Raw genomic sequence first — 25,717 nt, 5'->3', positions numbered from 1 at the left:
GAATAAATTGGAACAAGAGTGAATTAATGCCCATACGGTCGCAAAATACCTCCTGGCTAGAACATCTCCCATTTAAGTTATCTTCAGAAAAATGTACCTACCTAGGAATTGTAGTTACCAAACAATACTCCTTACTATTTAAAGAGAATTTCCCCTCTCTGATACAAAAACTCAAAGCAAACATACTATTTTGGAGAACTCTCCCAATTTCTCTGCTCGGAAGAATTAATGCCATTAAAATGGTCTTCCTCCCACAACTGCTCTACCTATATCAGAACATCCCAGTATTCATACCTAAATCCTTTCATAAACAACTGGACTCAATTATCAATCCTTTCATCTGGGATTATAAAACACACAGGATAGGTAAAAAACACCTCTGTAAATCCAAGATGGAAGGAGGAAATTTTATATTTTATTACTGGGCCGCTAACCTCCGCATTGTTACGTTTCTGCTGGATGACGTACTTCCGGCATCCAGCTGGCTTGGTATGGAGCGTGAGGAGTTTCACCCCTTCTCTATTGGCGCTGTGATTTTGTCGCCTGTCAATCTGGAGATGTCACTTTATTGTAACAATCCTATTATACATAGCACAGTCCGAATCTGGAAGCAAATTAAAGTCCACTTTGAGCTTAGACCAATGTCATTCATGCTCCCTGTCGCCAGGAATCCCTCCTTTGCCCCTTCTAACCTTGATAACACCTTTGAGCGATGGGGAGAGTTGGGGATAAGTACCATAGGGGATTTATACATAGAAGGGACCTTTGCTTCCTTTGAGTTGCTGAGGGAAACTTATAACCTTCCCAGAAGTAATTTTTTCAGATACCTACAAATCAGAGACTACATTAGAAAACACCTCCCAACATTTGGGAATGCTAAACCTTCCATGTTTGACGGATGCATAAAAATATGCCCCAGCTCCGATAAACTGATATCGCGTCTATATGATGCTCTTCAATTTGTTAGCACACCTTCCACTGATGCCATCAAGGCAAAATGGGAGGAAGAACTAGGGACTGACATCTCGGTGGCAGACTGGGAAGAGAGCTTGGAGTATATCTACACATGCTCCATTAATTCCAGACATCGTCTCATACAATTCAAGGTATTACACAGATTACACTATTCCAAAACTAAACTGCATAGGATATTTCCTGACACATCCCCTACATGTGATAAATGTCAGGCTACGGAGGGTACACTACTCCACTGCTTTGCCCTATGCTCTAGCTTGCATGGTTATTGGAGTGGAATTTTTGGGATCCTCTCTGAAGTTTTGGAGACTTCAATAGATCCAGACCCGCTTCTGATAATCCTGGGACTATCTGAGTCCCTAAACGGATTAACCAACCCCCAAAAACAACTAAATCTCGTACGGTCTCATCTCGGCAAAAAAACGAATATTGTTGTTTTGGAAGAGGAGGGAAGCGCCCTCTACCAAATTATGGCTCAGTGAATTGGCAAACACTGTACACTTAGAAAGAATTAGATATATTCTGAACAATAAATTATCAACATTTGATCAAATCTGGCAGCCTTTCCTCTCCTACTTGGACGAGTCGGCGCTGTGAATTTGTACTTATTAACGCACTCTCAATTGTAATATTTTAATCTACCTTTGGGCAGCATGTGATGGCCCTGCCACCCGAGCAGTTGGGAGGGGGGGGAGGGGGGGGGGGGTTGGGGGAATAAGGGGGGGGATAGGGGGGGACATATTCCCTCTTTCTTTCTGCGTGTCCTTGTTTTGTATGTCGTGTTTTGTATTATTTGCTCTGCACCCAGAACTCTGGGTCTTGTTGTTCTTGTATGCTCTTTTATGTTTAGATAAGAATTGTATACCTGTATTGTATACCTATACACCATTCTTGTGTGTGTTTAATAAAAATATTTGAAACAAAAATAAGGGCTGTGTTTCATGTAGGCTTACCCTGGCGTGACGTTTTGACAAGGTGACTTTTATCAATATATTTGTCTGTATTTACCCCCTTAAAATGAAATGCTAATTATCTGCTAATGTGGCTATCATAAAGAACTACAAATGCCATGATGATCTGGACGAGGGTAACGGGTTTCTTCTTCCTAAGGTCAGAACGTGACAGTACCCCCCCCCCCCCCCCCCAAGGTGCGGACTCCGGCTGCAAAACCTGAACCTATAAGGGAGGGTCTCGGTGGGCGTATGTCCGCGGTGGCGGCTCTGGCGCGGGACGTGGACCCCACTCCACCATAGTCTTTGTCCGCCTCTTAACCTGCCTCCGTGGCCTCTTTAGAGCGGCGACCCTCGCCGCCAACCTCGGACTGGGGACCCTAGCCACGGGTCCCGAATGGACGGGAGATTCCTGCAGCGCCGGACAGGCGGGAGACTCCGGCAGCTCCGGAGTGAAGGTAGCACCGGAGTAACGGGCGGCTCTGGCAGCTCCTGACTGACCGGCGGCTCAGGACGGAGGAGGAGGTCTCGGATAGACAGGAGGCGCACTGGAGGTCTCAAGCATCGAGCCTGTACAACCCTACCTGGCTGGATGCTCCCCGTAGCCAGGCCAGTGCGGTGAGGTGGAATAGACCGCACTGGGCTGTGCTGGCGAACCGGGGACACCATGCGCAGGGCTGGTGCCATGTACCCCGGCCCGAGGAGACGCACTGGAGACCAGATGCACTGAGCCGGCTTCATGGCACCAGGCTCGATGCCCACTCTAGCCCCGGCCGATACGAGGCGCTGCTATGTAGCGCACCGGGCTATGCCTGCGCACCGGGGTACACCGTGCGCCTCACGGCATAACACGGTGCCTGCCCGGTCCACCGCTTTCGACGGTAAGCACGGGGAGTTGGCTCAGGTCTCCTACCTGATAAGTCACACTCCCCGTGTGCCCCCCCCAATACATTTTTGGGGATGCCTCTCGTCCCAGCCACGCTGCCTCCTCATACCACCGCCTCTCGGCTTTTGCTGCCTCCAGCTCTGCCTTGGGGAGGCGATATTCTCCCAACTGTACCCAGGGTCCCTTGCCATCCAAGATCTCCTCCCAGGACCAGGAGTCTTGAACCCGCTGCTCCTGGGAACCACGCTGCTTGGTCCGGTTGTGGTGGGTGATTCTGTCATGATCGTCGTTGGAATGAGGTGAGGACCAAAGTGCAGCGTATTAAGTGTTCATCATATATTTATTAAACCGAGAATACTAAACAAAATAACAAAGGAGAAACTAAACAGTTCTGAAAGGTGACAGACACATAACAGAAAATAATTACCCACAACTCAAAGGTGAAATCAGGCTACCTAAGTATGATTCTCAATCGGGGACAACGATTGACAGCTGCCTTTGATTGAGAACCATACCAGGCCAAACACAGAAATAGAAAATCATTGACAAACTAACATAGACAACCCACCCAACTCACACCCTGACCATACTCAAACAAAAACATAACAAAAGAACTAAGGTCAGAACGTGACAAGGAGACTGACGAATCGAGGCAAAGGTAAGAATCTCTGGATTAACTATCTAATGTTAGTTAAATGTGTAATTAATAAATTGGCTACATTTCTTTAAAATTACAATTATGTGAACAGTCTTGTGTAAGTTTTAAATGGACAAAATACCTATTAGCAAACCTGTCAGCTCGAGATGACATGCAGAAACTTGCAGGGATTTGTAGTTTTGCATGATGACTACTTTGACGCAAATTAGCATTTTCGAATCAAAGTAAATAGAGACAAATATTTTGATAAGAGTCACCTTTACTGGTTATTATGACACCTCCACTGTGAGTCTCTATTCAGCTGCTGTATACAAGATGGAAGGTATATGCAGACAAGAGGAGCGGAACAGTTCAGCCAGACTGCCTTATCCCTCTATTCTCTGATGAAATTGGTTTTAAAATGCTGCAGGCATGTTTCTCTCCCCTCCTTTTGTTAAGGCTTATGATGTGAGCAGCCAGGGGTTTAAATATTTCTGTGTTGAGATGAAAATTAAATCTCACCACACCCCACCCCTCCCCCCCATAGCTTTGAAGATGTAAATTGGAAATTGGGAAAGGCCTGTTTGACCACAGGGGATTATCATCTTGCACTACAGTAGCATCCCAGGCTCCAGATAAAGAGGCTGTTTATGATTATTGATTGGCAAAGGAAGGACTCTGATGAAAAGTAACATGATTATCAGTTATAATGATGCTTGGTATTCTTACAATACGTCTACAGAAGCTCTGTTACAGCTGGGTCTCTCAGAGGGATGTTGATCAGTGTTATAAAAGCGATAAGTCACCCACCTGCTTTCACGCATGCTTAACCACACCGACCGCATCGTTAGTCAAACCCCTTGGAAACCCGACAAGGGAACACTGCGGCGCGAGGAGAGCGGTCTCAATTACACTCCGGGGTGCGAAACAGTTCATAGCACCGTGATTAGCCTGTCAGTCATCCGCAACTGTGCACGGAAATGTAGCACAGAACTTCAAGGGAAAACATTATTCTTTAAAGTGCAAGCCAATGCCCATAAATACACCAATCAGGGCCCTAACTGCTCGAGCTTAGGTCCATTAGTACTCTGCCCACACCAAATCCATTCCTGACACCTGTGTTTCCACAGTGGTATCCAATCCATTAGGCTCTCAAATGGCATGTTTCAGAGTGCTGAGACACATAGAGATGTACAGTAACCACTATTTAGTGAATACCAGCAGACTGCCAGTGTATGACTCCATTTAATAACCCTGGGGAGGCTAAAAACAGCTCCATGGTGTCAAAAGGAGTGCTCCGGATAATGGTGAAAAAGAGAGAGCGAGAGAAAGAAAGAAAGAGGAGTTGAAAGTGAGGAGGTGGCTGAGGTGTGAACTTGGTGATGCAAGAGTTTGATCAGAGGGAGTCAAGTTGGTGTGATCACTGATGTGATCTTCCTGTCTGGGTTGGCGCCCCCCCTTGGGTTGTGCCGTGGCGCAGATCTTTGTGGGCAATACTCGGCCTTGTCTCAGGACGGTAAGTTGGTGGTTGAAGATATCCCTCTAGTGGTGTGGGGGCTGTGCTTTGGTAAAGTGGGTGGGGTTATATCCTTCCTGTTTGGCCCTGTCCGGGGGTATCATCGGATGGGGCCACAGTGTCTCCTTACCCCTCCTGTCTCAGCCTCCAGTATTTATGCTGCAGTAGTTTATGTGTCTGGGGGCTAGGGTCAGTTTGTTATATCTGGAGTACTTCTCCTGTCTTATCCGGTGTCCTGTGTGAATTTACGTATGCTCTCTCTAATTCTCTCTTTCTTTCTCTCTCTTGGAGGACCTGAGCCCTAGGACCATGCCTCGGGACTACCTGGCATGATGACTCCTTGCTGTCCCCAGTCCACCTGGCCGTGCTGCTGCTCCAGTTTCAACTGTTCTGCCTGCGGCTATGGAATCCTGACCTGTTCACCGGACGTGCTACCTGTCCCACAACTATTATTTGACCATGCTGGTCATTTATGAACATTTGAACATCTTGGCCATGTTCTGTTATTATCTCCACCCGGCACAGACAGAAGAGGACTGGCCACCCCTTATAGCCTAGTTCCTCTCTAGGTTTCTTCCTAGGTTTTGGCCTTTCTAGGGAGTCTTTCCTAGCCAACGTGCTTCAACACCTGCATTGCTTGCTGTTTGGGGTTTTAGGCTAGGTTTCTGTACAGCACTGAGATATCAGCTGATGTACGAAGGGCTATATAAATACATTTGAACTAGCTTGTCCTGCTTTGCATATAAACTAGTAATATCATCAACCATGTGTAATTAACTAGTGATTATGTTAAGATTGATTTTTTTAAATAAGATAAGTTTAATGCTAGCTAGCAACTTACCATGGCTCCTTGCTACACTCGCGTATCAGGTGGTCAGCCTGCCACACAGTCTCCTCGTGGAGTGCAATGTTCGGTGTCCAAAAATGCTGATTATGAAAACTTAAATCGGCCCTAATTAAAATCGGCCATTCCAATTAAATCGGTCGACCTCCAGTCCAAACACACCAAGACAGTCATAAAGAGGGCATGACAAAATCTTTGCCCCTCAGGAGACTGAAAAGATTTAACATGGGTCCCCAAATCCTCAAAAGGTTCTACAGCTGCACCATGGAGAGCATCCTGACCGGTTTCATCACCACCTGGTCATCACCGCTATGGCAACTGCTCGGCATCTGACCGTACGGCGCTACAGAGGGAAGTGCGAACGGCCTAGTACATCACTGCCATCCAGGACCTATATAATAGGCGGTCAGAGGAAAGCCCATAAAATTGTCAGAGACTCCAGTCACCCAAGTTATAGGCTGTTCTCTCTGCTACCGCACGGCAAGCAGTACCGGAGGGCCAAGTCTAGGACCAAGAGGCTCCTCAACAGCTTCTACCCCCAAGCCATAAGACTACTGAACAATTCATAAAATCGCCACCGGACAATTTACATTGACCCCCCCCTCCCTTTTGTACACTGCTGCTACTCGCTGTTAATTATGTATGCATAGTTACTTCACCCCCACCTACATGTACAAATTACCTCAACTAACCGGTACCCGCGCACACTGACTCGGTACCGGTGGCCCCTGTATATAACCTCATTATTCTTATTGTGTTACTTTTTATTATTACTTTTTATTTTAGTCCACTTGGTAAATATTTTCTTAACTCTTCTTGAAATGCACTGTTGGTTAAGGGCTTGTAAGTAAGCATTTCACGGTGAAGTCTACACTTGTTGTATTCGGCGCATGTGACAAAGTTTGATTTGATTAGTGTATCAGGATTTTGACTTTTTATAATGTTCAGATTCATTATTATAATTGAAAGCATTCAAACGTCCAAGATGTGAACTAGGAACTTGACCACATCAGCGATGATATCCTGGTCCTCCTAGCGCTACATTGAGATGGACTTTTCAAAGCCATGCTCAAAGCTACTGTCAATCACATCAAATAGTATAACTCTTTTCAAAGTACTTGATGTCAGTCTGTGGATGGCAAGATCTTTTCATGAGCAAATTCCTGTCCAGGGCACTCAGCAGTAAGGAGGTTGGTGCCCAGTATGGAAATGGAAGATAATTCAGGTCTGACTCTTTATGAAGTCGCAGCGCAGGCAATGAATGAATGTTGAGCAGAAGGCATTCCTACATCATTGTGTCACTCTCTCCAAACACATTCACAATGCATGGACAGTACCCTTTCTCCTTTGCATTAAAAAGCCTTTCTTTCATGAATTATTAAATCAGTGTAAGAAATAAAAGACAAAACCTCACTTAGGATGTTTCACTCCGGTACAACGCTTGTGGTAACATCGCGGCGAGTGGGAACTTACTTAGCTCATTGCTCCTCATGGAGTGGCAGGTACGAGTGGGAACTTACTTAGCTCATTGCTCCTCATGGAGTGGCAGGTACGAGTGGGAACTTACTTAGCTCATTGCTCCTCATGGAGTGGCAGGTACGAGTGGGAACTTACTTAGCTCATTGCTCCTCATGGAGTGGCAGGTACGAGTGGGAACTTACTTAGCTCATTGCTCCTCATGGAGTGGCAGGTACGAGTGGGAACTTAGCTCATTGCCAGGTAGCCTGGCGGTTAAGCGTGTTGGGCCAGTAACTCAAAAGGTCGCTGGGTGGAATCCCTGGGCAGACTAGGTGAAAAATCTGATGTGCCCTTGAGCAAGGCACTTAACCCTAATTGCTCCTGTTAGTCGCTCTGGATAAGAATGTCTGCTAAATGACTAAAACTGTTAAATGTTGTGGAGACTCGTGTGGTGGTTAAATGTAGATACATAGTTAGTTACTTGGGCCATGAGGTGACAGGTTTATAAACAACGCTTCAATTTACACTGCTCTTAGCAAGTATAGCATATACTCCCATCTAGAGTTACGGCCAATGAGGAAAGCACACCGTCAGCCCCACCTCCACGTGCTAATGTTAAACTTGACGTTTCTACAAAATGTACCTAGCTGGCATAAGAGGACGCTACAGGAAATACAGTCCATTCAGAAAATATTGAGACCCCTTCCCTTTTTCCACAGGTTACATTACAGCCATATTCTAAAGTTGATTAAATAATAAATATGTGGGCCTCCCGGGTGGCGCAGTGGTTAAGGGCGCTGTACAGCGCCAGCTGTGCCATCAGAGTCCGTGGGTCGCGCCCAGGCTCTGTCGTAACCGCCGCGACCGGGAGGTCCGTGGGGCGACGCACAATTGGCCTAGCGTCGTCCGGGTTAGGGAGGGCTTGGTCGGTAGGGATGTCCTTGTCTCATCGCGCACCAGCGACTCCTGTGGCGGGCCGGGCGTAGTGCACGCTAACCAAGGTTGCCAGGTGCACGGTGTAGCCTCCGACACATTGGATGCGCGCTGTGTTAAGAAGCAGTGCGGCTGGTTGGGTTGTGTATCGGAGGACGCATGACTTTCAACCTTCGTCTCTCCCGAGCCCGTACGGGAGTTGTAGTGATGAGACAAGATTCTAGCTACTACAACAATTGGATACCACGAAATTGGGGAGAAAAAGGGGTAAAAATTCAACAAAAATAAATAAATCATAATAATAATAATAATAATAATACATTTGTCCCTCAACAATATACTCACACAATACCCCATAGTGACAAAGCAAAAAGAGGTATACAGATTTTTGCAAATGTATAAAATAAAAAAAAACAGATACCTAATTTACATAAGTATTCAGACCCTTTGCTATGAGACTCAACACACACCTGTCCACATAATATCCCACAGTTGACAGTGCATGTCAGAGTATAAACCAAGTCATGAGGTCGAAGGAATTGTCCCTAGAGCTCAGAGCAAGGATTGTGTCGAAGAACAGATTTGGGGAAGGGTACCAAAACATGTCTGCAGCATTGAAGGTCCCCAAGAACACAGTGGCCTCCATCATTCTTAAATGGAAGAAGTTTGGAACCACCAAGACTCCTTCAAGAGCTGGCTGCCCGGCCAACCTGAGCAATCGGGGAGAAGGGCCTTGGTCAGGGAGGTGACCAAGAACGCGATGGTCACTCTGACAGAGCTCCAGAATTCCTCTGTGGAGATGGTTGTCCTTCTGGAAGGTTCTCCCATCTCTGCAGCACTCCGCCAATCAGGCCTTTATGGTAGAGTGGCCAGACAGAAGCCACTCCTCAGTAAAAGGCACATGACAGCCCGCATGGAGTTTGCCAAAAGGCCCCTAAAGGACTCTCAGACCATGAGAAACAAGATTCTCTGGTCTGATGAAACCAAGTTTGAACTCTTTGGCCTGAATACCAAGCGTCACATCTGAAGGAAACCAGGCACCATCCCTATGGTGAAGCATGGTGGTGGCAGCATCATGTTCTGGGGATGTTTTTCAGAGGCAGGGCCTGGGAGACTAGTCAGGATCGAGAGAAAGATGAACGGAGCAAAGTACAGAGAGATCCTTGATGAAAACCTGCTCCAGAGCCCTCAGGACTTCAGACTAGGGCAAAGGTTCACCTTCCAACAGGACAATGACCCTAAGCACAAAGCCAAGACAATGCAGAAGTGGCTTCGAGAGAAGTCTCTGAATGTCCTCGAGTGGCCCAGTCAGAATCCGGACTTGAACCCGATCAAACATGACTGGAGACCTGAAAATAGCTGTACAGTGACGCTCCCCATCCAACCTGACAGAGCTTGAGAGGATCTGCAGAGAAGAATGGGTCGAAACTCCCCAAATACAGGTGTGCCAAGCTTGTAGTGTCATACCCAAGGAGATTCGAGGCTGTAATCGCTGCCAAAGGTGTTTCAACAAAGTACTGAGGAAAGGGTCCGAATACGTATATAAAATATGTTTAAATTTTGTTGAAATTTGTAAAAATTCTAAAAACCTGTTTTGCTTTGTCATTATGGAGTATTGTGTGTAGATTGACAAGGATAAAAACAACAACAATTTAATCAATTTTAGAATAAGGCTGCAACCTAACAACATGTGGAAAAAGTCTAGGCGTCTGAATACTTTCCGAATGCACTGTATGTCACCAGATAACACAGATGAAGCTAGCTAAAAGACACATGGATCGTTATGGGGTGATTTCAATCCATGCAGAGACTACCAAACCACTCACAATTAGCCTGGAAGCAAATCACAGTGGCTTCTGTACTGGAGACTTTTAGTAGGAAAAGTGATTCAGCGTCTGAGTGAAGTAACAAGCAGATAAGAAAATAAGTTGGAAATGGGCAATATTAGAGCGTGCCCCCCCCCCAAAAAAAAGGTGGCTAATAAATATACAGCTTGTTTTCCCAATATAGACGGGAGAAATGCATCAGCACCTGGTTGGACAGCAAGTGGTGTCCCATCATGTTGCCCTGCCTCAAACCTAGGCTATTTGACTATGCAGGATATAATTGACGGCTCCAGTTTACAGAGACGTTTTCCCTCTCTAGGCATCATTCAGACGCATTGTCAAGTCAATAAAATTCTTTGAGTAGGCTGTAATGGAAGAGACTGCTCCCTTTAGGTCTTGTTTTAGCCTCTTGTGTTTTTTCACTCCAAAAGCATTTAGATATTCCCTGTGTTGTTTCAGTAGTTGATGTTGATGTCTACCCAGAACATTCAGATATCCTCCCAATATTTGTTACGGAACCACCATGATAATTAATTCTGATCACAGTTTGTTGAAATGTGCCGGTTGTTTAGAACACATTCTTTTGGAACTCATGTTTACATGAATAAAGGTTTCTGTGGCACAGCACACTACAGCAAGGACATTTCTCTGAACGATCAATTCCACCATGCAAATGGTTGTTGAAAATAATAATGCATACATAGAATGCACATTGAATGGGCTGAAATAGTGAACTTTTTTAATTCCCACGTAGTGCATGTTTACATGAAATCACCTTGGAATGGCCATCATTCAAATGTTAAGTCTCTCTCCACACAGCTATTGTTGTATCCTTGCATGTTCTGTAAAGAGGTATCTGAAGCTTAATGAAATAGGAGGTAGAGCCCTTCTGCCGTAACCACATGGTCTTTGGTCCAAGCCCGGCTCCAGTTTACTCTCAATTGCTATCTTGGTGGCAGCGGTGGGATAACCATGCAGCTCTGAAAGGCATTATGCAAGGGTTGCTTTTTATTTTAAAGTGTAATGACCTCTGTTCACAGAGGTCTGGACCTCCTCCAAGGCAAAAAGCTGTACTGCGCCAGCTCTAAAACTGCTGGGTTGATGGTTCAAGCCTAGTTGTTCCCCCCCAATCACTACACTATCAATCATTAACCCACTGGAGGGATAATGGTGCCACAGGTTCTACTTGCTGTTCACACATGATCTGGTCAACCATATGGTAAAAGAGGGCAAACTCATTATACAATAGGTTTGTCAAATCGTTTACTAAACCTGACTGAAAATGTAGTTGATGTTCCCGAGTTGCACGTTGTCCTCAAAATGCCAGTTTGTCACTTCCCAAGGGGAGCGCGAATGATGTCGTCACAAGTCAACCGCAAATTGGCAACCAAGCTGACAAGATGTTCAGCAATGGTTCAACCCCTACTGCATCTCACGGACACATTTACCTACGGCATGATGAATAAGGACAGCTTGACCGCAGTCTTACCTAGCTTTCCCCGAGACTCCTCCAGCTTCTGGATTTGGTTCTCCAAGAAGAACATGGCCACTGCGAATGCCAACAGCGCCAGAAGCTGAAACTTGGGCGGTATCATGATTCTTAGAAGCCCCATCAAACAATCCAGTAAGAACAGGTCATTCCAGGTTTAGAAAATACTACATAAAAAGGTAATGGAATTGTCAATTACAGAGCGAACGAGTGTCTGTTAAAACCCTGGTTGTGCAGTAGGAAACACACTCAGGTCCAAATGATGTTTCATACTATAATATACTCTGCATGCAACCTCAATGCCGTATTCTTGATGTTGAGATGTCCCCCCCAAGGGTGTCAACAGAAGCGGGTTTGTGTTCCTCGGTCTCGGCGAGTCTTTCTCTGTAGAGCTGTCCCGTTCAGTTCACTTAACACGCCTACCTTCGTCGGAGGACTTATTACTACAAACCCCCTATTGGTGAAACCAACAATCCACGAAACGGAATAGGCTTTTCATTCGTCAACAGTCAAGTATGTTAAAATGCGATTGGACACATTTTAAACAGTTCTTGAATTTGGCCACGGGGGGCACTGTCCACATACGAATGGAATGTAACTAAGAGTGACCGATAAAAGAAGAGAAATTAAAGGTGCCCTTCTGTTTGCCATCTGAAAATAGGAATACAAATTACAAATTTGTATTAGACAAATAACATAAACAACCAGATATTATTTTTGCGAATTTATGATCTCGTTTTTTTTATATAAAGATAATTACTAAACAACGTGTATATTACAATTTACAGGACATTAGGCACTTGCCAGTAGCTACTACTTCCTACTTTTTAAGGGGTCCTCAGTTTTCTTCCGTAACAAAGCAATCGCCAAAATGTCGGGGGAGGTGTATATTCTGTGGCTTCTTTCTCTCATACAAACGGTAGGTTTATTAACAAAAATAAGCTAAGCCACACGTATGCGTTTGTTGCTTTGTTGCCTATGGCTCAGCTTGTATCGGTTGCAGGTTTTATTTTGCTACACTCGATTTATAACCACTTCTTTGCTGCGACATTCGCAACCGGTATTAAACCGAATGACGTGGCTTAAAACAATTGCACCGGTTTACAAAGTTTAACGTTAGTTAGCCAGCTATCCACCTTTGGTAAAACTTATATTTAATTACATTGTAATAAATCTTAAACTTTACCACTCATACTGTACTTCAAACAAACGGAAACTGCTCGCGTTCACTGAAGTGACAGGTGACAAAGTAAAGAGCCAATCACGACGAGACAGCGGCAGCGATTCTTCAAAACGTTCAAGTCATGGGGAGAACATGTTACCTAGCCCGATTGTTTGAGTATTTGAGTGTATGACGATAAATGAAGTATTAAAAATGGTTACATATCCACCACCCAATGATATATAATCACATCTTGTGTTTATTTATAACTTATTTCATTGTTTCAACTTACAACTTTCTTTCTAGTCAATGCACAGCTACAGTGAAATCACGTTCTTGCTAATTTAAAAACCAACAATGCAATCAATAACAATGTTATACTAGAAAAAAACGCGATAAATTAAAATGTGAGGAACACTAATTAAGCATACTATATACAGTTGAAGTCGGAAGTTTACATACTTAGGTTGGCATTATTAAATCTTGTTTTTCAACCACTCCACAAATTTCTTGTTAACCAATTATAGTTTTGGCAAGTCGGTTAGGACATCTACTTTATGCATGACACAAGTAATTTTCCAACAAGGTCAGAAGTTTAAATACACTATGTTGACTGTGCCTTTAAACAGCTTGGAACATTCCAGAAAATGATGTCATGGCTTTAGAACCTTCTGATAGGCTAATTGACATCATTTGCGTCAATTGGAGGTGTACCAGTGGATGTATATCACCTTCAAACTCGGTGCCTCTTTTCTTGACATAATGGGAAAATCAAAAGAAATCAGCCAAGACTTCAGAGAAACATTTGTAGACCTCCGCAAGTTTGGTTCATCCTTGGGAGCAATTTCCAAACACCTGAAGGTACCACGTTCATCTGTACAAACAATGGTACGCAAGTATAAACACCAAGGGACCACGCAGCCATCATACCGCTCAGGAAGGAGACGCGTTCTGTCTCCAAGAGATGAACGTACTTTGGTGCGAAAAGTGCAAATCAATCCCAGAACAACAGCAAAGGACCCTGTGAAGATGCTGGAGGAAACAGGTACAAAAGTATTTATATCCACAGAAAAACGGGTCCTATATCGACAACCTGAAAGGCCGCTCAGCAAGGAAGAAGCCACTGCTCCAAAACTGCCATAAAAAAAGCCAGACTACGGTTTGCAACTGCACATGGGGACAAAGATCGTACTTTTTGGAGAAATGTCCTCTGGTCTGATGAAACAAAAATATAACTGTTTGGCCATAATGACCATTGTTATGTTTGAAAAAGGGTGAGGCTTGCAAGCCGAAAAACACCATCCCAACTGTGAAGCACAGGGGTGGCAGCATCATGTTGTGGGGGTGCTTTGCTGCAGGAGGGACAGGTGCACTTCACAAAATAGATGGCATCATGAGGGAGGACAATTATGTGGATATATTGAAGCAAAATCTCAAGACACCAAGTTAAAGCTTGGTCGCAAATGGGTCTTCAAAAATGGACAATGACCACAAGCATACCTCCAAAGTTGTGGCAAAATGGCTTAAGGACAACAAAGTCAAGGTTTTGGAGTGGCCATCACAAAGCCCTGACCTCAATCCTATAGAACATTTGAGGGCAGAACTGAAAGTGTGTGAGCAAGGAGGCCTACAAACCTGACTCAGTTACACCAGCTCTGTCAGGAGGAATAGTCCAAAATTCACCCAACTTATTGTGGGAAGCTTGTGGAAGGATACCTGAAACGTTTGACCCAAGTTAAACAATTCAAAGGCAATGCTACTAAATACTAATTGAGTGTATGTAAACTTCTGACCCACTGGGAATGTGATGAAATAAATAAAAGCTTAAATAAATCACTCTCTACTATTATTCTGACATTTCACATTCTTAAAATAATGTGGTGATCCTAACTGACCTAAAACAGGGAATTTTTACTGGGATTAAATGTCAGGAATTGTGAAAGTGAGTTTAAATGTTTTTGGATAAGGTGTATGTAAACTTATAATTTCAACTGTACAGGCTCAGTTCCAGTACAATTTGTGTGCAGGGATATGTATAGGGGTAAGGTGACGAGGCAACAGGATATAAGAGTAGTAGCAGTGTGTATGTGTATATATATATATATATATATATATATATACTGCTACTACTAATGATGATGGTGCAGACCATCTCACAATACACCTTCATTTAGTAGCAGTATATATATATATATATATATATATACTGCTACTACTAATGATGATGGTGCAGACCATCTCACAATACACCTTCATTTAGTAGCAGTATATATATATATATATATATATATATATATATATATATATATATACATACATACACACACACTGCTACTACCATGATGATGGTGCAGACCATCTCACAATACACCTTCATTTAGACCATTATTTATTTAGAAAATCTTTATACTCTCTTTGGATAATTCATTCCAATCATTTAAAAGTTAACAGCAGGTATTTTGCATGTAAGTTTAAGTATTTTGATATGTTCACAAATCTACAAAACAGCCAATTTACATCCTGGCACAAAATGTAATTAGGAAAAACTACAGATTGATTTTCAGGTAAACAAAAAAATATTTTTTTAACAGTGCAGTACTTCAACATACAATTAGAAAATCAAATCCAAATCCATATGTATGTGTGTGTGTGTGTTCGCATATTATTTGTGACTAAGCAGATTATGGAGTGAGTGTTTAGGGACCTGTTAGTGTGCATAGACAGTGTAAGCAATAAAATAAAAGGTCAATAATGATACAAGGCACCACCCCACATTAATGCGAAGCTCGAGTCGCGCGTCCTCCGAAACATGACCCCCCCCAAACCGCGATTCTTAACACCCGCCCGCTTAACCCGGAAGCCAGCCGCACAAATGTGTCGGAGGAGACACCGTTCAACTGACGACTGAGGTCAGCCTGCAGGCGCTCAGCCCACCACAAGGAGTCACTACAGCACGATGAGCCATGTTAAGCCCCCCCGGCCAACCCCTCTCCTAACCCGGACGACGCTTGGCCAATTTTACACTGCCCTATGGGACTCTCAATCACGGCCGGTTGTGATACAGCACGGGATCGAACCCGGGTCTATAGTAACGCCTCTTGTACTGCGATGCAGAGCCTTAGACTGCTGCGCCACTCGGGTGGCCCCTGAAAACAATAAGTGACAACCAATCTAATGTCTCTGCATTCTTTCCTGCTCAGCTTTCGGCCTATGGAGCCGACCTGTCCTCAGAGGCATGCAGGGAGCTGGGCTTCTCCAGCAACCTCCTGTGCAGCTCCTGTGACCTGCTGGGAGAGTTCAGCCTGGGCCAGATCCAGCCTGTCTGTAGACAGTGCTGCCAGCAGGAGGCCCAGATGGAGTCCAGGAAGGTAAGACGTTTGACCACATTTAGAGTATCTAAATAACTATAACGTGTGTATCAATTAGAGGTAGACCAATTATGATTTTTACGCCGATACCGATTATTGGAGGACCAAAAAAAGCTGTTTCTGATTAATCGGCCAATTTTTTTATATATATATTTGTATTAATGACAATTGCAACAATACTGAATGAACACTTATTTTAAATTAATATAATACATAAAAATCCATTTAGTCTCAAATAAATAATGAAACATGTTCAATTTGGTTTTATTAATGCAAAAACAAAGTGTTGGAGAAGAAAGTAAAGTGCAATATGTGCCATGTATAAAAGCTAATGTTTAAGTTCCTTGCTCAGAACATGAGAACTAACAGTGCCTTGCGAAAGTATTCGGCCCCCTTTAACTTTGCGACCTTTTGCCACATTTCAGGCTTCAAACATAAAGATAGAAAACTGTATTTTTTGTGAAGAATCAACAACAAGTGGGACACAATCATGAAGTGGAACGACATTTATTGGATATTTCAAACTTTTTTAACAAATCAAAAACTGAAAAATTGGGCGTGCAAAATTATTCAGCCCCCTTAAGTTAATACTTTGTAGCGCCACCTTTTGCTGCGATTACAGCTGTAAGTCGCTTGGGGTATGTCTCTATCAGTTTTGCACATCGAGAGACTATTATGAATTCTTAGTCTTAATTATAATATAAACACACAGAAATACGAGCCTTAGGTCATTAATATGGTCAAATCCGGAAACTATCATTTCAAAAACAAAACGTTTATTCTTTCAGTGAAATACGGAACCGTTCCCTATTTTATCGAACAGGTGGCATCCATAAGTCTAAATATTGCTGTTACATTGTACAACCTTCAATGTTATGTCATCATTATGTAAAATTCTACCTAATTAATTACTGTCTTTGTTAGGAAGAAATGGTCTTCACACAGTTCGCAAGGAGCCAGGTGACCCAAACTGCTACATATACCCTGACTCTGCTTGTGCAGAACGCAAGAGAAGTGAACAATTTCCCTAGTTAATATTGCTTGCTAACATGAATTTATTTTAATTAAATATGCAGGTTTAAAAATATATACTTGTGTATTGTTTTTAAGAAAGGCATTGTTTGGCGCAACGACAGTACTTTTTTCCGCGAATGCGCTTGTTAAATCACCCGTTTGGCGAAGTAGGCTGTGATTCAATGATAAATTAACAGGCACCGAATCGATTATATGCAACGCAGAACAAGCTAGATAAACTAGTAATATCATCAACCATGTGTAGTTAATTAAGTCGTGATTATGTTAAGATTCATAGTTGGTTTTATAAGAAGTTTAATCCTAGCTAGCAACTTACCTTGGCTCCTTGCTGCACTCGCGTAACAGGTGGTCAGCCTGCCACGCAGTTTCCTCGTGGAGTGCAGTGTAATCGACCGTAATTGGCATCCCCAAAAAATGCTGATTACCGATTTGTTATGAAAACTTGAAATCTGCCCTAATTTAATCGAATCAATTATCCTCGTTGTCTCAGTCCATCCATCTGCACCGATTAGAAGGACTTGCCTGGTGAAAATAATGTGCAGGAAGCTCATCAATAGGCTGACTTTCAGCCGGTCAGTTCTTCTCAGACCAGTGCAGATGAGAGGCGAGGAGAGGATGTAGTGAGCTGTATGAGCAAGGATCGACTCCGTCACACATGCAAGTCATGGGATCAGCTATGTCAGAATATGATTACCTGTACCATGTGCATTGACCCTCTGTGGCCAAACAAACATGAAGTATTCTCATGTTCAGACTTTGCGAGAAGATACTGACCCCACCGTTACGCGGAACGCAATCATGGGTCCAGCGTGAAATACGGGTCGGAAAACGTACCTCGATGCATGTTAGTGCTATAGATGTTATTAGTTATTAGTTGTTATATATGAGTTGTTATTAGATATTGGGTGTTAGTGCTATAGATGTTATTAGTTGTTATTAGATATTAGTTGTTAGATAGGAGTTATTAGATATTAGTTATTAGATATTGGGTGTTAGTGCTATAGATGTTATTAGTTGTTATTAGATATTGGGTGTTAGTGCTATAGATGTTATTACATATTAGTTGTTAGAGATGAGTTGTTATTAGATATTTGGTGTTAGTGCTATAGATGTTATTAGTTAAATATTCGTTATTAGTTATTAGATATTGGGTGTAATTGGGTTAGTGGAATAGATGTTATTAGTTATTAGATATTAGTTATTAGATATTAGTTATTAGTAGTTATTAGATATTGAGTGTTAGCGCTATAGATGTTATTAGTTGTTATTAAATATTAGTGTGTTATTAGATATTAGTGTGTTAGATGTTGTTCGTGTTAGGTGTAGATGTTGTTAGGTGTAGATGTTGTTAGGTGTAGATGTTGTTAGGTGTAGATGTTGTTAGGTGTAGATGTTGTTAGTGTTGTTAGGTGTAGATGTTGTTAGTGTTATTAGCAGTCTAAGGCACTGCATCTCATTGCTAGAGGCGTCACTACAGACCCTGGTTTGATCCCGGGCTGTATCACCAGTGTCCGGGATCGGGAGTCCCATAGGGCGGCGCACAATTGGCCCAGCGTTGTCTGTGTTATGGAAGGGTTTGGCTGGGATAGGCTGTCATTGTAAAATAAGAATGTGTTCTTAACTGAATTGCGTAGTCACATTTATTTATTTTCCAAGCTACTGTATAGCACACAATATTTTACATACAGTAGGTTTTTAAAGTCGGCTTTGTGTAAAAAAAGATATATTTAGATCCATCAAAAACATATTGTGATACTTGTATCGTCCCAGCCCTACTTAACATGTGTTCAACTACTCAAATAGATTCAAAGTTGGCTCAAGTGGTGGAGTACAGAACTGTCATTTCTGCTTGATTAAACTAAGCAGCCCCCCATGCCACCCGAGTGCTGTGGTATCCTAGCAACACTACCTAGGAGAGTAAGCCTACAGAGAGGTGTAAGCAGCAGCTCATTTCACATCTTGATTATTACCTCTGTCCTGTAATATATCGTAATATGCCACTTAGCATACTCTTTTACCAAAGTGACTTACAGTGAGTGCTTACATTTATAGTATGTGTGGTCATTTCCATGTAGAAGGACCCATGAGCACCAACGTAAGAAGTTCATAGGATCGTGACAAATGACACCCACTGTACTCTACTGTGCTGTGCTTTGATATCCAAACTTGTGAAAGACACTTCTATGATTGGTTTAGATTTGGTCCGGTCTGGACCAACCAAATTAGGTCTCGTTTGGGGGCAGCGCTCATTAAAATAATAACCAGTATGTAGAATAATACCCAAATATGCAAGGCAGGATATTGCGTATGTATGCAATATCCATTAGTGGATGGAAATTACACACACATATAAATGTAATTTCTCAATCTGACTTCAATATTATGTAAATAAATGCAACAGGCCCTGTACGTCTCTGGAGGAGGCTAGTGCAGGCAGTGAGCCTCGCATCACCTCTCAGTATGACTATAATGAACATGTCTAACTTGCACCGTTATGCAATTTTTGAGAGACTAAATACAAATGGCTAATCCTGGCAACCAGTGTTCTAGAATTAATTTGAGGCAAGCAGATCAGCGATATCAAGGTGGTACACAGAATGTGCTATGTGTATAGTGTTAATAACTACCAATAGGTCAAGTAGAAGTCTATAGTCAAAGAATTACTCTGTAAAACGAGGAATGCATTTCATGAATTAAACTAATAGATTAGTCAAATAATTAACACTCAAACCATTCCAGTGATGCATGATATACATGAAACATTAGTCATTTGCTCTGTTAGTCTATCACCAATAGGCTAAGACTTAACGCGGTTTTACACTTTGCTCGTTAAAACAGTAGACAGGAAAACACTCAGATTCTAATCAACTCCATTTTAAATGAGAGATGTGCGTGCACTCCTGTGTCTCTCCCTCTTTGAACTAGATGCCATCCAACGAACAAAATAAGTTTTCCTGTAACAAAAAATCCATAGCACTTAGTTAGGCTTGGGTGGTATACTGTATACTGAGGTATTTGGAAATGGAAACAGGTTTTTCCATACATATTTGTAGGGTGTAGGCAGGTAGCGTAGCGTTTAAGAGAGTTGGGCCAGTAACCGAAAGGTCGCTGGTTCAACTCCCCAAGCCAACTAGGTGAAAAATCTGTTGTGCCGTTGAGCAAGGCACTTAACCCTAATTGCTCCTGTAAGTCCCTCTAGATAAGAGTGTCTGCTAAATGACTCAAATGAAGAGGGGGGAAAAAATGTATGTGGTAATTGTTGGGGTAAATAACTGCAGTTAACTTGTTAAGAGAGAAAAGCGCTTGCGTTCTTCATTTCACCCGTCACATTATTTTACATAATGAAGCTCATGGAGTTCTCCAGAACAGTTGAGCCAGTCACGTGTTTGTAAATGGCACAAAGGGAGAAAGCGGGAACAGGTGAGTCCAGCAGTGTATGGACAGGGTTTTTATTTTATATTGAAAGTCAAGCATTTTTTGCTTCAATAGAGGGATCAGGGACGTGCAACTATAGTTTTCCTTCACAGAAAATACATACATTAGTGCAACACGTTCAACATAAAATAGCTCAATTTTCATCAGATGACAAAAGTGCAACGCTATTTGGCTGGCAGCAAAAAATATTTCTAATGTTTAGGCCCATCATAGAAAGAATGTAGCCAGATTTATTTCCTAATGTGTAGCTTAAAGTTAATCTTGCATTTTACCTGAGAAAAATAGCTACATATCAGTCAGAGCGCTGTTTGCTGAATGAATACCCGTTCCTGAGTTCTCATTCGAGTTTAGAAGTGCAACTGAAGCGTAAAATGTTTCTGATGCCGAGCAGAAATTACAATAAGAAGCATTTTTAGATCCGTTTACAAAACGCAGCAAGATATTTATGCCATTTTATATATATTTTTCCTGCGTGAAAAACTCTGAATTATGTGTTAGCAAGTTAAACTAGGGGTCTGTTATCTAAGTAAGTGGCTCAATTAATAAGGTAAGGGGGTGTCATATTGTGTTAGCTTTCTGCCTGTTTGAGAAGTCATAGGCCTTTGGAGAGTTATTCTTCATTTCCTTGTTGCTTTCTCCTCTCCGGTCTTGGCCTGTCTGCTCCTCCCCCCTCTTCTCCAAGCAGAGCAGGCACACCAGTTGCCCTAGCGACTCCAGATTCCACACAGACACAGCATGTAGACATGCTGCTGGAGAACCAGTACTGTTCTTCCTTCAGACAAGCATGAGTCAACTTTGTTCATTTGCACAATGTCTCTCGTTCACATTCGCTTGTAAATGTCCAAACTGACCAAAAATGAAGTTCCGTAGCTCCTACCTATATATGTAGGCTATAACTTAACGAGTGGGATTGCCTTTCTTTACAATTTGTTTATTTTTGTTTGCTGCCCATTAGCATATTTAGCTAGCAGCCTCGTGGAAATTCGCTATTACTTGTGCTAATTTTGTTAGCATTCTGGTAATAGACGCTGAATGGGCTTTTTTGTGTTTTTTGGCACTTCGCCGGTAATGGCGTGAAGGACAGTATGATATAAAAATCTCGATACCACTCAACCCTACATACAGTACAATAGAACGTATCTAAAATTCATAGCTCTTTGTGAACTGTTGAAACATGACAATTTCATTCACACAGTAACATTCATTTAGTCGATTTCACGTTTTCATCTGTCTTCACACCTCCAACGGTGTCCGTGCTCCCAAGGTTCTGTGGGAACGCCCATCCCCGGAGAAAGCCACAGTTAAGGTGTGTTTGACCTTGATAGCCCGCAGATGGTCAGCCATCCAAACAATAAATTGAGATTGAGTCGTCACACTGGACCTCAGCGCCGGCAAGTCGCCAGTCGTGGATATCATATCCATGCATTTCTGTGTAGTACAGATCAGACACATGATGAAATTCTGTTACCGGGTGCAAATCCACTTCACTTTCTGTAGTTCAATAACCAAAATAGATTTGGTCGATGTGTCATGTTATATCGAAATTCTGTTACCAAACTGTACACTTCTTCCAGTAAATGTGTTTTTGTAAAATGTTCAGTGTACATTGTTATGTAGTCCTCGTGCATAGAGTTCTATGGTTTTATTAAACTTTGAAATCCAATTGTTTTTGTTTGGCATATATGTTAAGTGAAATATCTGAGAGTCGGTGCAATTCCGTTACCGTGGAATTGCCTTTGTGATCTCTCAAGAGTGCCTCACTCTTTACCAACTGTCACAAAGGACCACATGTCTCTCAAGAGTGCCCCACTCTTTACCAACTGTCACAAAGGACCACATGTCTCTCAAGAGTGCCCCACTCTTTACCAACTGTCACAAAGGACCACATGTCTCTCAAGAGTGCCCCACTCTTTACCAACTGTCACAAAGGACCACATGTCTCTCAAGAGTGCCCCACTCTTTACCAACTGTCACAAAGGACCACATGTCTCTCAAGAGTGCCCCACTCTTTACCAACTGTCACAAAGGACCACATGTCTCTCAAGAGTGCCTCACTCTTTACCAACTGTCACAAAGGACCACATGTACTACAAGGTGGTGGCTGCTGCCCCTCTTCTTAACCCTTAGGAGACCTGGGAGAGGGCGCTCGCTAAGCGCAGTCATTTGTCTGACTGTAGAATGTTCTATTCTTCTATTGACATTCTGCTGCATAATGAAACATGTGTAAAAATGACTTTTTATAGTTTCATGTGAGGCTCGATGAGCACGGAGGACATCTCTGTGTGTGTCCAGAAATGCTCCTTCAGCTGCACCTCTGGCCCTGCTGCCTCTCTGCAAGCTAATATTACTGTCGCTCAGTGGAGCAAGCCAGCGATGGCCTTTAGGGTTTTGGCCCATTCTAATTAGTTTTTACTCCAAGCGTTTTAGAAAAGCACTGAAACTGGCAACGACATCTTGGTTAGTTCAGAGGATGAAAATAATAGAAATGGACAAATTATTGAGTTAAGTTTGCTGTAAGTGTGAGGGATTGATTAACACTTGTAAAAAGGCCATCATGGTAGCAATCATCGCCACCCCTGTGTTCAAGCCTTTGTCGACGTGCCCCTGTAATCAACAAAACGGTGACTTCCTCCCATGCAGTATTTGAGAAAAGGGTAAAGGAAGCTCGCTTTTGTAATTGTATTTGTGTTCCCAGTAACAGCGTGCCTGGGAAATACTGCTGTGACACTCCAATTTCCTGTTAGTTATCGCATAGAGGTGTGGAGCTTTGATTACCTGTGAGTCACAAAGCTGCCTTTCATCAGAGCATATGCAGGTTCACAGTTTAATGACCCTGAGGAACAGCCTGTCTACCACATTCATGAACCAGACTGTCCAGAATCTCATCAATTCACCGCCAGGGGCTTCTCTGTGTGTGGGCGTCAGTGTGTAAAAATGTGTCGTCAGGAAGGAAGTTGGATTTTTCTAAGACTGCATATTTTTGTTGGCCAAAAGATTGTCAAGATTAACCTCTGCATTGGTGTAGAGCAGTGGTGTACAGCAGTGGTGTACAACTCTTGATGGCCGTAGTCCTGCTGGTTTTCCTTTTTACCTGGCAATTAATTAATCAGTTAAGGTCATTGACTGGCCAGCGATTGCTGGCTACCACGCCATAGTCAAGTCTGGTAAAAATGTAAGGAGAACCAGCATAGCTTGTGGCCCTTGAGACCTGTATTTGTTTTGCTAGTTTTAGTCATGAGCGGATGTTAGGAGCTGTGTGTTAGTCAGTTAGGTGACCTCCAGTAGAACAACGTGGTCATCCTGCGCCGCACCCTGACCGTCTGCTTGTACACACTACAGGGCTTAATGCAGTACTTTCCCCTCCACAGCTCTACCCTGGGGCCATCCTGGAAGTGTGTGGATGAAAGTTGGGGAGGTTCCCTCAAGTCCAAGGTGAGTTGTGTGGTAATGTTTTGTGATCACCAATCTTGCAAAGCTAATTGGTGTCAGTTTGTTCTGAGGGGGCTGTTATTGTTGCCAGCTTGTTGGGGTTGAACAGGGATCATCAACGAGATTCAGCCACGGGCTAATTTTTTTTATTTTGAGGATGGATGGGGGGCCGGAACATAATTATAATTTGTAGCGTGCAAATTTACCACAAGTAGCCCAAACACATAACATTTGACTAAAACATAAGCATTTCAAATCTTGCTAACATGTGTATCTCTCTTATTATGTGTGGGAATACTTGAACAGATTTTCCCAATTGAAATCACATGGAGCTGATTTTCCTGGTATAAAAACAACAACAGTTATAACCAACAATAAATTAAAAAATATATATATATATATAATTTTGCTCAGAAAACTTGGGGGGGGGGGGGGGGGGGGCAAATCAATCCAGTTAGGAAACCCTGGGGTTTGGCCTTGGAGCTTGTGGCACTGTTTGTGTTTAGGACAGCTGTACTGTTTCGTTCACAACTGTGGTCCCGTTAACTTGATTACCGAAGAATGTTTTCCAATGGTTTCTGTTTACAACCTTTGTGTAAAAATATGAACTGTCCATCGATTCAGTAGACCTGCGATAATGAGTTAACCTTGTTTTCTGTCCACAGCTTTTGTCAGGTCTGACAAGCCGAAGATGTTCAAGGGTCTTCAAATTAAGGTACAAATGAATTGTAGATAATCTTGCCTGTTGTGATTAGTTAAGTGTCAAATGCTGTAAAAAAGTTGATTCTCTCAGCTTTTTTACAACTTTGGAATTAAAATAACCAAATTGTCTTGGAACATAATCTTCCATAATCTCAATGGCTGTTGAATTGAAAGGGTTTACTGGGGCTTGCCCGTAGTCCTGATAGTCCTCTTGCCTGTGTGTTTGGTTTCAGTATGTGAGAGGCGCAGACCCTATACTAAAGCTGCTGGACGATAACGGGAACATCGCTGAAGAACTCAGCATCCTCAAGTGGAACACGGATAGCGTGGAGGAATTCCTAAGCGAGAAGTTGGAAGTATATAATACTGATTCATAGTGCATCATAACCTTTTTCCCTGCTACAAATCTGTGCACCATTTGGATTTGATTTTCTAATTGTATGTTGAAGTACTGCACTGTTTAAAAAAAAATTTTTTTTTACCTGAAAATCAATCTGTAGTTTTTCCTAATTACATTTTGTGCCAGGATGTAAATTGGCTGTTTTGTAGATTTGTGAACATATCAAAATACTTAAACTTACATGCAGAATACCTGCTGTTAACTTTTAAATGATTGGAATGAATTATCCAAAGAGAGTATAAAGATTTTCAGTGCTTGTTACATTTTATTTTTGAATGTTTTTTTCCCCTCCTCCCGTCTGTCAGTTGTCCCTGTGTAGTTTTTTAAATATTGCTAATGGTGTCAGCAGGAGGATCTTAGGGTGGGGGATCTAAGTGTCTCACCTCATGAGAATGTTCTGGGGAGGCACACATTAATGAAGGCCTCACAGTAAACCACAGTTTGGGATGTGAGACCTGATGGCCCTGTGTGTTTCTCTGGGCGTCTTGCTGTGGAGAGGGACTGGATTCCCCAGTGTGTGAATGATTATGGGGGGGAGGAAAAACGCTGCAATTAATAAAATGTATTTCACGGTATTTATTTCTAATGGTATCTGTCTTCTTTGTGCGTACCCTTAATTTAATCAACTGTGCTGTGGTGCATACTTCTGAGTACCACTTTCACTAAAAGCAA

At 42.6% G+C, this 25,717-nt stretch overlaps 1 protein-coding gene and 1 pseudogene across 1 annotated transcript in view; one reads left to right on the top strand and one right to left on the bottom strand.

Moving 5' to 3' along the window:
• LOC139375903 (heparan sulfate 2-O-sulfotransferase 1) overlaps nt 1–11,961 on the bottom strand; it is a 33,590-nt gene extending 21,629 nt beyond the window's left edge. Inside the window, exon 1 of the mRNA XM_071117861.1 lies at nt 11,515–11,961. Coding sequence (XP_070973962.1) covers nt 11,515–11,638 — 124 coding nt within the window. The 5' untranslated portion in view covers nt 11,639–11,961. The remainder of the gene's footprint in view (nt 1–11,514) is intronic.
• Nucleotides 11,962–12,352: 391 nt separating this feature from the next.
• On the top strand, nt 12,353–25,620 carry LOC139375901 (selenoprotein F-like; annotated as a pseudogene).
• Nucleotides 25,621–25,717: the final 97 nt, after the last annotated feature.

Source organism: Oncorhynchus clarkii, chromosome 20 (assembly GCF_045791955.1).
Source record: "Oncorhynchus clarkii lewisi isolate Uvic-CL-2024 chromosome 20, UVic_Ocla_1.0, whole genome shotgun sequence".
Taxonomy (NCBI): domain Eukaryota; kingdom Metazoa; phylum Chordata; class Actinopteri; order Salmoniformes; family Salmonidae; genus Oncorhynchus; species Oncorhynchus clarkii.
This window is presented reverse-complemented; position numbering and strand designations above follow the sequence as displayed.